Source organism: Pimephales promelas, chromosome 18 (assembly GCF_988280905.1).
Source record: "Pimephales promelas chromosome 18, fPimPro1.hap1.1, whole genome shotgun sequence".
NCBI classification, from domain to species: Eukaryota; Metazoa; Chordata; class Actinopteri; order Cypriniformes; family Leuciscidae; genus Pimephales; species Pimephales promelas.
In genome coordinates this window covers 19,043,940-19,061,101 of record NC_142786.1, presented here as the reverse complement: position 1 = coordinate 19,061,101, position 17,162 = coordinate 19,043,940, and the positions used below count along the sequence as shown (strand labels likewise).

At 37.3% G+C, this 17,162-nt stretch overlaps 1 protein-coding gene across 1 annotated transcript in view; it reads left to right on the top strand.

Annotated features, from left to right (window-relative positions):
- Nucleotides 1-549: 549 nt before the first annotated feature.
- The window catches only part of slc30a8 (solute carrier family 30 member 8), a 34,745-nt gene continuing 18,132 nt past the window's right edge, over nucleotides 550-17,162 (top strand). The window contains exons 1-6 of the mRNA XM_089122959.1: nucleotides 550-778; nucleotides 3,793-3,941; nucleotides 4,667-4,813; nucleotides 7,172-7,325; nucleotides 15,134-15,416; nucleotides 15,764-15,869. Coding sequence (XP_088979085.1) covers nucleotides 702-778; nucleotides 3,793-3,941; nucleotides 4,667-4,813; nucleotides 7,172-7,325; nucleotides 15,134-15,416; nucleotides 15,764-15,869 — 916 coding nt within the window. The 5' untranslated portion in view covers nucleotides 550-701. The remainder of the gene's footprint in view (nucleotides 779-3,792; nucleotides 3,942-4,666; nucleotides 4,814-7,171; nucleotides 7,326-15,133; nucleotides 15,417-15,763; nucleotides 15,870-17,162) is intronic.

Below are 17,162 nucleotides of genomic sequence, written 5' to 3'. Positions count from 1 at the left end.
TGTGTGTGTGTGTGTGTGTGTGTGTGTGATGGGGGGGGGGGGGGGGGTAACTAATTAAATTAGTTAAACTTCGAACCTAATCATCTTATTGAATGTGTTTGAGCTCTTCAAGGAGCTGTAAACTTATTATCTCAACAAAAGTTCAGTTTTCAGTGTCTGTCGATCATCAGGAGTTAAGCAAGCCTGCACGTTTGCACACGGTTCTCAGTCACAAGGTTTCAGATAAATCCGCTTTTACACCGAGCACTAAATATTAGACGTATGCCTCCTGTTGCCTATATCATCTGTAGCCTGTGGGTTCAAACTGTGGGATATGTGAAACACTCTTCACAAACAATCACATCTTAAATTTACAAAATAAAGAGCGGTTTGGGGAAATATTGCAGGGAGTTCATTCACTAAAGGCTACTGTAAATAGCACTCAATGCATGTAAATGTACGAGTATTGTGGTGTGGTGGTGCGATGATCCTAAAGGATGTCATTGTCGTGACTTGGAGAAAGTGTTTGCACACGGTTCGCAGTCACAAGGCTTCAAATAACAGCGCGTTTGCACTGAGCCTCTAATATCAGCGGCACTTCACCTCAGGATGCTCAGGACGAATCACTGTTTATTAACTGCACTTATACAATTATTTTAAACGTCTGTGGAAAGAGGGATTTCAGGAGGTAATCTTATCAAAGGTGAAGGAAAACTAAAACCATGTTCAAAAAAGATCCAGAAAAGATCAATTTGGTGACAGAAAACGGTGCCAAAATGTACACCATCACGTCAGAAAAGTAAGTAAATTATGTTTATAGTTTAGTAAAGTAGGCTAGGTGATTTCAGAGTGATTGTGACATTTTGCAATTGGGATGTTTTGGAAAAAGTGCCTAAATTCACAATTTTTAAGTATGTTGAGGGTTATAGGCTACATAAAGGATCCAGTGACGAATTATGTTTCGTTCACTTTTTCCTCTTTTCGTGAGTGTTTTGCTGTTGCACAAGGTCGTTTCTCAGTGGTGTGCAAACTTTGCACTGCGCCCTAATCCTGTGAGAAATGAATGAACACCCGCGGACACATCCCTGTCAATTTGACACATGACTCAATCGAACCCACTTTTAAAACGGCTTCATGTGGCGTGATTTTTGCTCATCACTTCTCTCTCAGCACCAACATGTCTCGGTTCAGTGAATTAATGGAGTCACTAGAGTAAAATAAAAATATACCCACTGCCACTGAATAGTAGGCTACCCGCCGGGATATTGGTTTATTTCGATTCGGAGGTAACTGTCAGCCAATCCTTACGCATTGTTGAAAGAATACCTTGGTTGTATGTGTTTTTTGTATTCAATTAAAAAAAAAAAAAAGAACCTAACTAAAAAAACCTTCACTGAAAAGAACCGGTTCAAAAGACCGATTTGTTCACGAACCGACACTATTTTTCAGTCAGTAAAGCATTACATTAAAACACAAAGGCTAGGTAACTTTAGGCATCATTTTAAGTTTCCTGCTAAAGTGTATAGCCTATAATAATCAATATTTACACTAAAAATGTTTGCCTGAGCTCCACCAACCAGAATATATTTATTTTATAGAATAGTAGGCCCACTTTAATATAAAACATAAGCATCAGCAGGTTTTAAAGATAAGTGGATTGTTTTTTTTTATTTATGTTATAGCCTATGCCATATAGGGGTCAATTCGGAGTGATTGGGACATTTTGCCATTGAGATGATTTGAAAAGTGTCCCATTTTAACTAAATTTTGAGTGTTTTATAAGTTTCCATGCAGGGACTAATTAGGTTTGTTCACTTTTTCCTCTTTTTGGGAGTGTTTTGCTGTTGCACAAGGTTGTGTCTCAGTGGTGTGCAAACTTTGCACTGCGCCCTAATTCTGTGAGAAATTAACAAACGCCCGAGGACACATTCGGCTGGATTCGTGATATTTCATTGGCTTTATCCGTCTTTCCGTTAAGCTCTCACACATTTAGCTCAATCAGTGACCAAGCAATGCTATGTTGTTCAGTCTGTGTGTGAATAATCAATAGCCTATGTGCTTGCCTGAGCTCCACCTACCAAGGCATGTTTAATTTATATGCCTAGTAATTTAATTTCATAGTACTTTACTGTAAAACACAATGTTTACAATGTCCAGTATGACAGGAATAGCATTGTTGGGTGTTTTTTTTTTTTTTTTTTTGGCACAGCATTGTTGGTAAGATGACCATATTTTGATTACCAAAAACCAGGACACTCGGCCCGGCAAACAGATACTCAAATGATACTCGAAGTTTACTCAAAGATGCCTTATTAATTTCAATACATTTAAAGTAGGCTATGCCTCTGTCTGGATAGAAAATTGTTATATTACAAGACACAAATTCAGATAGGTTTCTCAGAGGTTACTCAACATGTTTTATGACAGGCTTCAAAAACAATGAAAGAAATAATGATAGAAATAATGATAGTCTTCTGTATTAGAAAAAAATATATATAAATAATAAATAACTAAAAGAAATACCTCCAAATTTAAAAAAAATAGCTCACAAACTTACAAAAACAAACTAACAATAGGCCTATATATACAGTATATATATATATATATATATATATATATATATATATGAAGAGTTCAGATGCAAAAGCCTCTAAATGCCATTTGAAATTTTCTTCTTTAAAGATGATTTTTATCAAACTTGTATATTTAAGTTCAGTAATTTCACTTAAATAACAATTAATAGGTAATTATCATTGCCATTTAAGTGAAATTACTGAACTTAAATATACAAGCTTGATAAAAATGATCATTCTAGAAGAAAATTTCAAATGGCATTTAGAGGCTTTTGCATCTGAACTCTTCATATATAAAATATATATATTCTTCCTCTTTACCCTGTTTTTCTATCTCATCCTCCTTGTTTGCACCATATATTATTACATCTATGTAGAGCTGATCTTTCCCTGCAGTTTTTTGAAAACCAGGACATTTTCACCACTTTACAAAAAAACAGGACGGCCAGGACAGGACGTAAAAACAGGACATGTCGTGGGAAAACAGGACTGTTGGTCACCATTAGAGCCCGACTGATAAAGGATTTTGAAGTCTGATACCGATACAAATATTTATTGTTTTTAAAATCCGATATTCCGATATATCGGCAAATTTTTTTTTTTATTATTATTTCAGAAACGCGCAACAAATTGTAAAACATACGTTTTCAATATAACAGGCCAAGGAGAGATGATACGTCTCATTGCTATAACTGTCACGCGCTATTAAAGAAATACTTCAGTCACATTGTCAAAAGTTAAAAGGACTACACTGCAACAATATAACGTAACTATTACTAGCTGCTTATTTAACAGCAGCAAAACTGGACATAGTCACAAATTTTGTCATGCTTATTTGATTTAGGAGAACTGATGTGGATGTTCTTTCAATTAATATTCAAGCAATGTATGTCTCCTGACCAACTCAATGAGTGTTCCCAACAGGGACTGTGTAGAGTGCCCTCTGGTGGACAAACTATACAACTCCAACAATCATGACATGGTTCAAGCGTGTTTCCTCCTTTTTTTATTTTTTAAATATTCATTTATCGGCCATTATAACTGCCGATACCGATAGTTTGGAAAATGCCTAATATCGGCCGATAATATCGGCCTGCCGATATATCGGTCTGGCTAGTCACCATATTGTTGGTGAACTGAATTGTCATGCATGGTCAACATCAGACATAAACTCACTGTTTGTCAATCAAACTGATGACTCCTTGACTTATGTTAATAATGCCTGTTGTATTCCTCCCAGTATTTCCTCAGGTGACATGAAAAATGGCAAACACTGTCACGACAACAGCCGTGCCCTGGAGGACCGAGAGCGAGAGAAAAAGCTTGCTAAGAAACGTCTGTACATCGTTTCAGCGGTGTGTCTGGTGTTTATGGTGGGCGAGATAATAGGTGTGTGTGTGACCCTTCGTGAAGGTTCATTACTTCACATTTGTTAATGTATTAACTAACATAAACTAAACATGAGCAATACACTTGTTACAGTATTTATTAATCTTTGATTATGTTAGCTACTAAAAATACAGCTGTGGATTATTCATGTTAGTTCACAGTGCATTAACTAATGTCAACAATATTTTAATAAAGTATTAGTAAATGCTGAAAGTAACATTAACAAAGATGCTGAAGTATTGTATATGTTAACTAACCTAATTTTAAAATGTTACCCTGATTTTTTACATGTTTTTGCACACCAAAGCATCTCTGGTGAATATGAGAATCAATGGCATAATTCAGGTGAAACTCGAAAAATTCGAATGTGGTGCAAAAGTTAATTTCAGTAAATCAACTTATAAGGTGAAACTATTATATAGACTCATTACATGCAAAGTGAGATATTTCAAACCTGTATTTGTTATAATTTTGATGATTATGGCAGCTTATGAAAACCCCAATATCAAAATTAGAATATTGTGAAAATGTTTTCATAAGCTGTAATCCATAATCATCAAAATTATAACAAATGAAGGCTTGAAATATCTCACTTTGCATGTAATGAGTTTATATAATATATTAGTTTCACCTTTTAAGTTGAATTACTGAAATATTCTACTTTCTCGAGTGTCACCTTTATGCGGATATGATGTAATAAGTGCATATGTCTGGTCTGTGTCCAGGGGGGTATTTCGCTGGAAGTTTGGCGGTGATGACGGACGCTGCGCACCTGCTCGTGGATCTCACCAGCTTCATCATCAGTTTGGGTTCGCTGTGGTTGTCCTCCAGACCGGCGACGCGCACGCTCAATTACGGCTGGCATCGAGCAGGTGAATTACTGCAATTGAAGAACAGTATCTTTTCATGCCCCAAAACTCCTGCATCTGGCATGGATACGGCGAAATACACTACATATTAGGGCTGTCAATAGATTTTAGTCGGCATTAAACACACCCTTTTTGTGAATGAATTATCGAATTAATTTTATTGTGATTGTCTTATTGTTCTCTTAAATGTCACAGGCCCACCAGTGGGCCCAAATTCACTACATTTTTAAAACAGTATTATCTGTACTAAACCTAAAATAATCATTTGAAATCGTGCAATCTCTAGTTTCCATATAATAAATTACAGAGGAGTCGTAATTTATCAATTTGCAACAATAATATTTTCATAATCCCAAGGCATGTTTAGACCTTGATTTATAGTGATGGACATGAAAAATCATGAAAGAAGCGTAGAATCCTGTTTTCATGCCAAGAGTTCAAAAGATAGCCTCCTTTCAATTATTTTAGAAAAAAAGTCTGATTTTTTTTTTTTTGGAAATATAAAGAAAAAAATGATAGATTCACCATTTGTGATGTGGCAGGAAGCTATAATGTGCATACTATAGTTCTTTTTATGTTTCTTAGAGGTTGAATTCATATCAAAATCTGCCAAACTTCTCATATTACTTCTGAATAGGATCTCTACTTTATAAATTCAAAACTCAAAACAGATATGGAAATGGAGGCGCCCTTATATGGGCAGTAATGGAGTCTGGCTGTCATCTAGTGAAAAAGTTTGGTACTGCGCCCAAACAAAATCTTACCGAAAGCTCATTTTTTAAGATATCAGACTAAAATTTGAAACACAACTTCTTCAGATTTTTTGATTTTTTTTTGTGTGCAGTTTTAGAGTCACCCAGGTTTTGATAATATAAAATATGAAAAATATTTTTGTATATATTTTACATTTTCATAAACTCAAACTTCTATAACGTTTTTCTGTTTCACTTTCTTAATTTATTTCACTTCTACAAACCAATCTTACGTCTATATACCAAAGCATTCTTGAATTACAACCATTTAAGTTTGAAATGTGCATTTTCACATAAAATTGTGAAAGGGGCGTTACACTTAAGGGGTTAATAAATGGTACAGGTCAAGGTGATTGGTTTAGGGTTTTTTGGCATCTTGGTCTTGTTCAGTATAACTTGACTTGTATAATATACAGGCTCTTTGCTGTTGCACATATAGTGAATTTATGGGTGTTTTGGTGTGCATTTATTAATTATCTGGACTCTTTGCATCGTTTGGAACTATTTTCATTTGGTGGAACAAAAATAGACAAAGTAACTTAAATATAGACTGCATATACTGCTGAATAACTAAACACAGCAACGTCAAACTGCCGTCACAAACAAACCGTCAAAAAAGGGGTCTCTGGAGACGTTGTTGGATAGTTTCGAAGCACGAGTGGCAAAAACAAAAATTTGCTTCATTGGTTTGTGTTTCACGAATCCTCGATCTGCCCACCACTACCCAAGTGCAGTGTTTATTTAACATAAATGTGTACAAAATAACCTTGACATGGCCTCAACATAAACAGTGGTTACACAAACAATACAAGACAAGAGACTGGAAACATGAGGTCATTTAACACAGAGACTAATGACTTGACAAGACACACCTGTGAACATGATTAAGCAATGAACCAATGAAAGAACAGAACTGAGAAACCACATGACTAAATCAACCAATGACAACATGACACATTCATAAGGGGAGCACATGGCAAGGAAAAGGGAATCACATGACAGGAACCTTAAGGAACCTTAAAAAAACATTAAAATGAAACAAAACCAAACCTAGACATGACATTTATATTGTTATAAAATATTTCTATTGACATAAATACTGTTCGTTTGAACTTTCTATTAATCAAAGAATCCTAAAAAAAATGATCCTGGTTTCCACAAAAATCTAAAGCAGCGCAACTCTTTTCAACACTGATAATAATCATAAATGTTTCTTGAGAATCAAATCATCATATTAGAGTGATTTATAAAGGGTCATGTGACACTAAAAACTGGAGTAATGATACTGAAAATTCACAGGAATAAATTACTCTTTACTATATATATTCACATACAGTAAATGTTAAATATAATAAAATATAATAAAATATAATTTTTGCTGTATTTTTGATCAAATAAATGCAGCCTTTTTGAGCAGAAGAAAGTTTTTTTTTAATCCCCCGAACCTCAAACTTTTGATTGGTTCAGGTTGTGTCTGTGTGTGTGTGTGTGTGTATATATATATATATATATATATATATATATATATACTAGATGTGATCTGAGTATATAGTGAAGTAAACTGGAAGAACATGTGTAATGTTATCGCTGTGCTGTTGTGTGTTTTCAGAGATCCTGGGCGCTCTGCTGTCGGTCGTCAGTATTTGGCTGGTGACGGGCGTTCTGGTGTATCTGGCGGTGGAAAGGCTCATCGATGACGACTTCACTATCGAGGGCACTGTGATGCTCATCACATCCGGCTGTGCTGTACTGGCCAACATCATGTGAGACAAACCCCTCATTGTGCATCCACACACACTATTTGAAGAGCTCTTTTCCAAAACGCTATAAATCCATTTCAATAGTTTTCAGGAAAACTACATTTTTTACCTAGACCCACACATTTTGTGAATATTCAAATTATCCTGTTTAAATGTTTTATTGGTTCAGTCTGAACATTTTGAACAATAATTATTAAATCAAACAACAATATTGTTAATGATAATTTAAAAGTTAATTTTATTTTTTCCCAAAACGCTATAAATCGAAATAAACCTCAAACAAATAGTACCAATTTCAACACATGCATGAAAAAAACAAATTATTAATACCAATTTCAACATATGCATGAAAAAAACGAATTATTAAAAATGATCAATATATGATAATGATATTCAAAAAAGGGATGGGCACCCCTCCAGCACATGCACACACACACACACAGGCTACATAACATGTGAGCAAAGCGGAGCAGCATGACGCTTAAATATAAGTTAAAAAAAAAATAAATAAATAAACATTTCACATTTGTTTTTAATAATATTACATTACTTATTTTTATTATTTCATCTATGTTGAGTAGGCTATAAAAAGGGAACCGCATGAGATGAGTAAGATAGGATCAAAATTCAAAAGCTGCCCAATATCGGAAAATATTTGGAGTGCGTCAGACATGATTTTGACCACTTATTAAGTTTTGTTTTGTAGAAAGCTTGTAAATTTCGTTTCATATAAATTGTATCTTCATTTTAATAAATGTTTCATCGACAAATTGACTGGATTAATACATTAGAAGTAAATATCAGACAATATAATCAGGACACAGAGGCGCGCAGGTGAACCGGAGCGCGTCTCATAATATGAACCGAAACACCGCGATGCTTGCCTCACACAGGCCTGAGAACTAAGCTACAGAAAGCTTTAAATATCTACTTTTAAACAAAACAATTAAAAACTAAAATAAATTGGCAACTCTCTGCGTATGTAGGCTAATTCGAAGTATGCGTTTCTCTATGCGCGTTCACTGCGAAGATGGCGAGTAAGCATCATCAACTTTATCTTTGTTGCTGACACTGACAGAAAACACTAGTTTATTAATAAACAATTCAAATGTTTCATGCATAATCATTACTTTTGCCGGTTCTTTGTGGCAAGCTTTATGCATACGTTGAGATGCGGAATATGCAATTAAAAACGCTCATATGGTTTCTCTCCCATTTAATTAAATCAATATATGTGATTACTGATAATACAAATGGCTTAAATGATCTACTACTAGTCGACTAGAAAACTAGGACTCATTTTGAGGAATGAATGAACATAATAAACCTCTGTTCAGAGTGCCGCCGTGCTGGATTGTGTAGAGCGCTCATTGAATTTGAGGATTTATCGTGTTTAGGCTAAAAACAGGGCTGGTGCTTATCGCGGCTTGGGAAGAAACTGTATCTTGCAGTACATTTTAAACAAGGAAATATAGCGATTCGGCATGAAACGTTGATAGAGCAGTGAAAGGGTTCTGTCCGCAGCAGAATGACACGACAAACTCATTTTTTTTAAAAATGTCGTTTAACGCGTTTTGGAAAAGAGCTCTTCATTTATAGCTTTAATCTAATAACTAATATAGTGCCTTAGCAAAACTGTAATTTGCTGTGAAAATGTCTTAAAGGTGCACTGTGTAATATTCAGGAGGATCTGTTGACAGAAATGCATTGTTTTCTGTATAAAGATGTTACATAATGAACCTTTCTGTTTTTATTACACTGTAGTTTAGAATGAGACATTATCTACACACACAGCAGGTCCGCTTACATTTACATATTTCTACTGTGGCCCTAAACGGACAAACATGTTTCGTCACTATGTTGTTCTTCATGAAAAGAAGCTGTTAAAGTCAGCGAATAAAACACTGACACAATGATGAACAAGTACCAATAATATTCACAATAATATTGTTTTACTGAATAATTAATAACTCTTAATTTATCTATGTAAAGAAACCTCATTGCTTAACTGGTTACTCTCTGCTGTCTCAGACGACGACATCACTACTTTTTAGATTTGTAGTTAAGACCGCCTAAACCGAGACCAAGACACTACGAAGATCAAGACAGACCAAGTCGAGACCAAGACCTAGACCTAGACAGACCAAGACCTAGACAAAAACCTAGACAGACCTAGACAGACCAAGACCTAGACCAAAACCTAGACAGACCAAGACCTAGACCTAGACAGACCAAGACCAAGACCTAGACAGACCAAGACCTAGACCAAGACCTAGACCTAGACAGACCAAGACCTAGACCTAGACAGACCAATACCTAGACCTAGACAGACCAAGACCAAGACCTAGACAGACCAAGACCTAGACAGACCAAGATTTAGACCTAGACAGACCAAGACCTAGACAGACCAAGACCTAGACCTAGACAGACCAAGACCTAGACAGACCAAGACCAAGACCTAGACAGGCCAAGACCTAGACCCAGACAGACCAAGACCTAGACAGACCAATACCTAGACCTAGACAGACCTAGACCTAGACAGACCAAGACCAAGACCTAGACAGGCCAAGACCTAGACCCAGACAGACCAAGACCTAGACAGACCAATACCTAGACCTAGACAGACCTAGACCTAGTGTAACCCCTCACACCCGGGTCCTACTCGCCCCACTCCGAGCGGGCCTCAAACCCGGGTCTCCGGCGTGAGAGTCGGGCGCTCTAGCAAGGAGGCTAAAGACTGCAGCCTCTAGCGTCTGTCGCTAGAGCGCCTATTGAGATCGGGGAGTGAGGTTTACTCGCACAGCAACTACTAGCTGGCCTCCGTTACACTAGACAGACCAAGACCAAGACCAAGACCTAGACCTAGACAGACCAAGATTTAGACCTAGACCAACCAAGACCAAGACCTAGAAGTAGACCTAGACCTTGAAGTACTTGAGCTAAATGTTACGCTGCTAGATGTAAGGAAAAAATCCCTATTATCTCTAGCATTGGCTACTGTATATAGACCTCCAGGGCCTTACGCCGACTTCTTAAAAGAGTTTGCAGACTTTCTATCAGATCTATTGGTCAACGTTGAAATTGTTGGAGATTTTAACATACACGTAGATAATTCAAATGATGCGTTAGGGGTTGCGTTCACAGATTTATTAAACTCCTTTGGGGTCAAGCAAAACGTCACCGGACCAACTCATCGTCTTAATCATACACTCGATTTAATTATATTATATGGAACCGAACCAACCGATATAGATATTCCACAAAGTGACGATGTCACTGACCATTACATGGTTACCTGCATAATACGTACTACTGTAATATGTCATCCTGTGCCACGTTATCGACCAGGTAGAACAATTCTTCCATCCACCAGATCATTTCTCAAATCATTTCTGCTGCCTGAACCCAAACAAACAGATGAACTAGACGAACTAACTAGCACTATGACCTCCATTCTCTGAAGAACATTGGATATTGTTGCACCCATTAGATTAAAAAAGGTCAGAGAAAAAAGTATAGCACCATGGTACAATAATACTACGCATGTTTTAAAGAGAGAAACACGAAATTTAGAGCGTAAATGAAAAAAAAAACTAATTTAGAGGTCTTTAGAATCACGTGGAAAGACAGTATGTCACGTTATAAAAAGGCTCTTAAAATGGCCAGGGCTGAGCACCTCAGCAAACTAATAGAAAACAACCAAAATAAACAAAACAACCTCTTTAAGCTCACTAAATTCGAGGCTTCTGGTCATTCCTAGGATATCCAGATCCACCAAAGGAGGGAGAGCATTTTCACATTTAGCTCCGAAGCTCTGGAATAGCCTTCCTGATATTGTTTGTTGCTCAGACTCGCTCTCCCAGTTTAAAACTAGAGTAAAGACGCATTTATTTAACCTGGCATTCATATACATTTTTTATCTTACAGTTACTGTAAATTTGTCCTCTAGTTCATAAACGCCAGAGGAGAACTGGCCCCTGACTGAGCCTGGGTTCTCCCAAGGTTTTTTTTTTCTCCATTGGGTCATCTGATGGAGTTTTAGGAACAGCATCGGGTCACTTGTTGGAGTTTTTTGGTTCCTTGCCACTGTTGCCTTTGGCTTGCTCAGTTGGGGATATTCAAATTAAATGACCCATCATACCATTGATCAGCTTTACCAATCTTGATTGTCTTTTTTCATGAATAAACAAACACTGTGATGTTGTCTTGATTGATATTGTGAAGCAGCTTTGATACAATCTGTATTGTGAAAAGCGCTATATAATTATATTTGACTTGACTTGACTTGAATTGACTAGACAGACCAAGACAAAGATCTAAGCCAGACCAAGACCAAGACTTAGACAGACCAAGCCCAAGACTTAGACAGACCAAGACCAACCAAGACAAAGACCTAGACAGACCAAGACCAAGACCGAGACCTAGACCTAGACAGACTAAGACCGACCAAGACCAAGACAGACCAAGACCAAGACTTAGACAGACCAAGACCGACCAAGACCTAGACAGACCAAGACCGAGACCTAGACCTAGACAGACCAAGACCGACCAAGACCAAGACCTAGACAAACCAAGACCTAGACAGACCAAGACCTAGACAGACCAAGACCTAGACTTCCAAAGATACATAACAGCTACAAGTATACAGTATGCAAGTCTATGCAAATCCACTATATACAGGATTCACCGTATTGACACAATTTGATAAGGCAAACAGCCATCCACAAATAGTCTATAATATAGGCTGTCATTGAGTTCACTTGAACAAGGTATAAAAGAGGTGTCAGGAAGAAGACCCAAACTTGTGACCTCTGAGAAGGACTGTACTTAGTGTTGATACAAAATCCTCAATCTCCCCAGGTTGTCCGGTTAGAACAAATAATGAGGACGAATTTTACACTGTCATGCCACTCTTTAATGAGATAGAATTTTGTTCATGTTCATGTTCATGGTTTCTAAAACAAATAGAAACAAATGGACTCATGAATAATAATTATTCATTCACAATTGTAAAACTCAATACAATGAATATAATAAACATTATGTCTCAAAGTGCAAAATATACAAATGGCACAAATAATACTGTCTTGAATGCACAGACATAAATTATTAAACTGCCTGAATAGCTGTAAACCACCAACAACAATTGCGCTATAGCATTTGGCCAATGAGGGGTTAAATCGCGCCACATCCGAAAACATTCAGAGCGTGCATGCTGGTGTCACGTGATCAAAGTTAAAACCTACGATGCACACATCCAAATACGGTGAAATCGCCCTAAACCGCTCTAAATCACAATCAACAAGTGAAACTATCATATAGTCTAGATTTGGTTTGGTATTATAGCTTCAGGAACACATACATCAGTAGGCAAAGTAAAGTGCAAGGAATAGTACACATACTACATTAATCTAAGTAATGAAACAGATAACAATATTTACATAAACTCACATTCTCATGGACGCATGAAGCAGAACTGAAGAATATGATATTTCCCTCAAGATATACAGGATCGGAGATGGAGCGAGTGTCTCCGATGAACGTTACATGCGCAATGATAACAGTCAGCGGTTGCGCAAATAGAGACTGTCTGATTAGTGGAGAAAACGAAAGGGGATTGCTGATTGGTCTAACTGTTGCTGGGCACGTATAAAGTTAAAGTGACACCACAGTAAACTAAATAATAACTTATAATAACACAAACACAAATTAAATTCAGAACCTTATTAACACAAGGGTTAAATTACTCGTCGGCTACAGAAGAATACCACAATTCCTCCATTCAGTTAGGCCTCAGACATACAGAGTCAAGCAGACCTATAACAACCCCAGCCACAACACATAATTGGGAATAACATGCCTTACCTTAACACAGAATGGATTTCAAGGACTTTGCGCAGATCAATGGCCTCCAGCGTTTATATTTTTTCTACGAATCTTTGAGTTAACATGTATTAAACATGATTGGAATTTGCACTGCAGCACCATCATACATTGATGCTCATGACAAGAACAGCATGTATAGTTATCTTTATTGAAGTAAATTAGGTTTAAATCGCCGTCATGCATGAATTAAAAATATTTTTGATGTTTTACACATAATACTCCCAAGACCTAGCCAGACCAAGACCAAGACCTAGACAGACCAAGACCAAGACTTAGACAGACCAAGACCGACCAAGACCAAGACCTAGACAGACCAAGACCGAGACCTAGACCTAGACAGACTAAGACAGACCAAGACCAAGACCTAGACAGACCAAGACCAAGACTTAAGACAGACCAAGACCGACCAAGACCAAGACCTAGACAGACCAAGACCAAGACTTAGACAGACCAAGACCGACCAAGACCAAGACCTAGACAGACCAAGACCGAGACCTAGACCTAGACAGACCAAGAACGACCAAGACCAAGACCTAGACAGACCAAGACCAAGACTTAGACAGACCAAGACCAAGACCGAGACCTAGACCTAGACAGACTAAGACCGACCAAGACCAAGACCTAGACAGACCAAGACCAAGACTTAGACAGACCAAAACCGACCAAGACCTAGACAGACCAAGACCAAGACCGAGACCTAGACCTAGACAGACCAAGACCGACCAAGAACTAGACAGACCAAGACCTAGTCACCAAGACCAAGATCAAGACAGACCCAGACCTAGACAGACCAAGACCAAGACCTAGACACACCAAGACCAAGACCTAGACAGACCAAGATAGACCAAGACCAAGACCTAGACAGACCAAGACCAAGACCTAGACAGACCAAGGCCTAGACAGACCAAGACCAATACCTAGACACACCAAGACAAGACCTAGACAGACCAAGTCGAGACCAAGGCCCCGTCCACACTACTGCGTTTTCGTTTACAAACGGAGAATTAAAATGAATACGATCTCCGTCCACACCAGCGTTTTATCTGCATATTAGAAATGATCTCCGTCCACATTAAAACGACTGAAAACGCGGATCACGTGACCATTCACCAACACTGGGCATGCGCGTGCCGGTGTAAACAGTGATTGACGAATCAGGGAAGGAAACGTCATGACTGATAACACCCAATCATGGAGCCGAGCGTCAGCCCCTGCGTCAGTGTTTCTGAAGTCTTTATGGAAGTGAATTAGGTTTAAATCGCCGTCATGCATGAATTAAAAATATTTTGGATGTTTTAGCCTACACATAATACTCCACGATGATCACATTACACAAAACTGAAATTGCACGTCAAAATAAAACATTGTCAATATTCTTTGAGACCCCCCAAAATTTCACGAATCACGCTTTCAGAGGAGCCCATGCCATATTATGGGGAGCCGAGCTCCCCCAAGCTCCCCCGTAGTTTGCACCCTTCAGAATCGATCCAGAATCGTTGGAGAGAGAATTGCGATGTATCGATGGATCAATTTTTTCTCCCAGACCAGTGTTGTTGAAGCTAAGCAATAACTTGTAAGATTTTGTTTTGCATTTCCTGTCTATCTCTGCCGATTTTGAACTCTCCAAATGAATCCATTCTGGAACTTTTAAATACATAATTATATTTTTAAAAACAAAATTATAAGCTTAAGTGCAGGATCTGAAATTTTGTCATTTTGTCGCTATGGTTATACACACACACACACACACACACGCACATATACGCACACACACACACACTGTTGGCGGTGCGCGCCGGTCTCGAGACTTGCTGTCGGCTACCGCAACTTCTGTTGGGTGCAATTCGCAACTTCACCACTAGATGTCGCTAAAAAATTCTCAATGCACCTTTAAAGGGACGCTCTCTCTGTTGTTGTGTGTGTAGAATGGCTCTCACTCTGCATCAGTCGGGTCACGGCCACAGTCACGGCGGTCTGAGCGCCGGTCACGGCCACAGTCACGGCGGTCTGAGTGCCGGTCACGGTCACAGTCACGGGAAGGAAAACGGACATGGCCAGTCTAACGCTAATCATTGTGACGTTGAGGAGCAAGGGATGGGGAAAAGACAGCAAGCAAATGCCAGCGTAAGGGCAGCGTTTGTCCATGTGATTGGAGACCTTCTGCAGAGTGTCAGTGTGCTGGTCAGTGCCCTGCTCATCTTCTTTAAGGTAAGCAGTTTTACTTTACATTCGACCTAACCAAGTCCTAACTGATGACCCAGTTTACAATAATCTATACATACAATTTTACAGTTTATAATAATATGAGTGTTCTCTGAATGTTCAAAACATCCAGTTTTTTAAAAAAGTAAAAAAAAAAGTTTTATTAGTTATGCGAATGTTCCATTCTGCAAACTCAGAAGTAGTAACATATAAAAAATTTGAAAAATGTATATATATATAATTTTATCATTTTAGTGCTTCAACTTCAACTTATTTCAGTTTATTGCCAAGACAAAATTCCTGATTTGATTTTGAATATGATGCTAATGAACTGAATTATTTTCTTTTTACAGCCTGAATATAAAATTGCAGATCCCATCTGCACCTTCCTGTTCTCTCTGTTTGTCCTGGGAACCACATTCACCATCATGAGGGACATTATTATCGTCTTAATGGAAGGTAAAATGTCTTGCCTTTGACTTTTAAAGAAGCTGAACGTTTTGAATTTTTGAAACCAAAGTTACATGGGCCCCAGAATATTTTGCTGAATATCTGAACATGCAATATATTAAAAGAAAGAACAGAGCCGAGAACAGTTCTCATTTCTTCGATCTTGAAGATGTGAGCTCCTCTGCCCGGTTACATAAAGCACCATAAGTTTTTTTCCTTAAAACCCTCTGGGCTTCTTCATAAATGGGTTACACTTATAGCTTCCTCCCGGTCAAAAACAGATGAAGCCTTAAAATTTAACTTTACTTTTTCCCAGGATAACCGTTCAAATATATTTTTGTTCTATAATATTTTCTGATTATTATATAGAATTTTCAGAGTTTTTTATGATACTTTGCATTAATTATATAATTTTTAAGAGCTATTTTTCCATTAGAATATATATATATATATATATATATATTTATTTATTTTATATTTATTTAAAAAAAATTTCAATAAATGCAACAATTCACATCAAAATAGAGTGCCAGGTTTATAAAAAAAATGTTCAAGTAGAAGAGCGCCACCTTGTGGCTTTAAAAAATAGTTACATGTGTGCAATGTCCTGTACAGCCTGTAGGCTGCCTATAGCTTATTTATTTATTTATTTATTTATTTGTTTATTTCGAGCAATATGTAGTTACACATGACAAGGCAATACGAAGCATTTTGGTTAGTCTGTACAGGCCTTTAAATTCATCATATTTACATCAACTTTAACAAAACCTAAATCTAATGCTCGAAACGGAGTGGATAGAAGTCAAACTTATTTGAACCCACCCCGGTTACCAATAACAGGAAAAACAAAACAAAACAATAATAGTTGCTTACTTACACATTATCATAACACTCAATAACAATTTTGGATATAAGTACATATATGAAAACATGGAAAAGGAGAGAAGGGAAACCCCTTCTCCCTCATCAAAAGCAAAACCATACCAAAACAAAACATATCCTACATACACACCATATATGATCATGATCTCAGGTAACAATTATAATAATACCAACAATGGTAATCAATTACCTACAAGGTAAAATAAAACAGATTATAAACACATGGATACATCTATGAAAATACCAACAATGGTAATCAGAATACCTACAGGGTAATATTAACAAAAATACATGAATACAACTCACAAAATTAAACCATTTCCGACATGTATTGCGATAAGACCTTCTGTTTATAATGTACTTTAAATTGATGAAAATTTTGACTTTGTTTAAGTTCAAGCCCCAAACTATTCCAAAGTT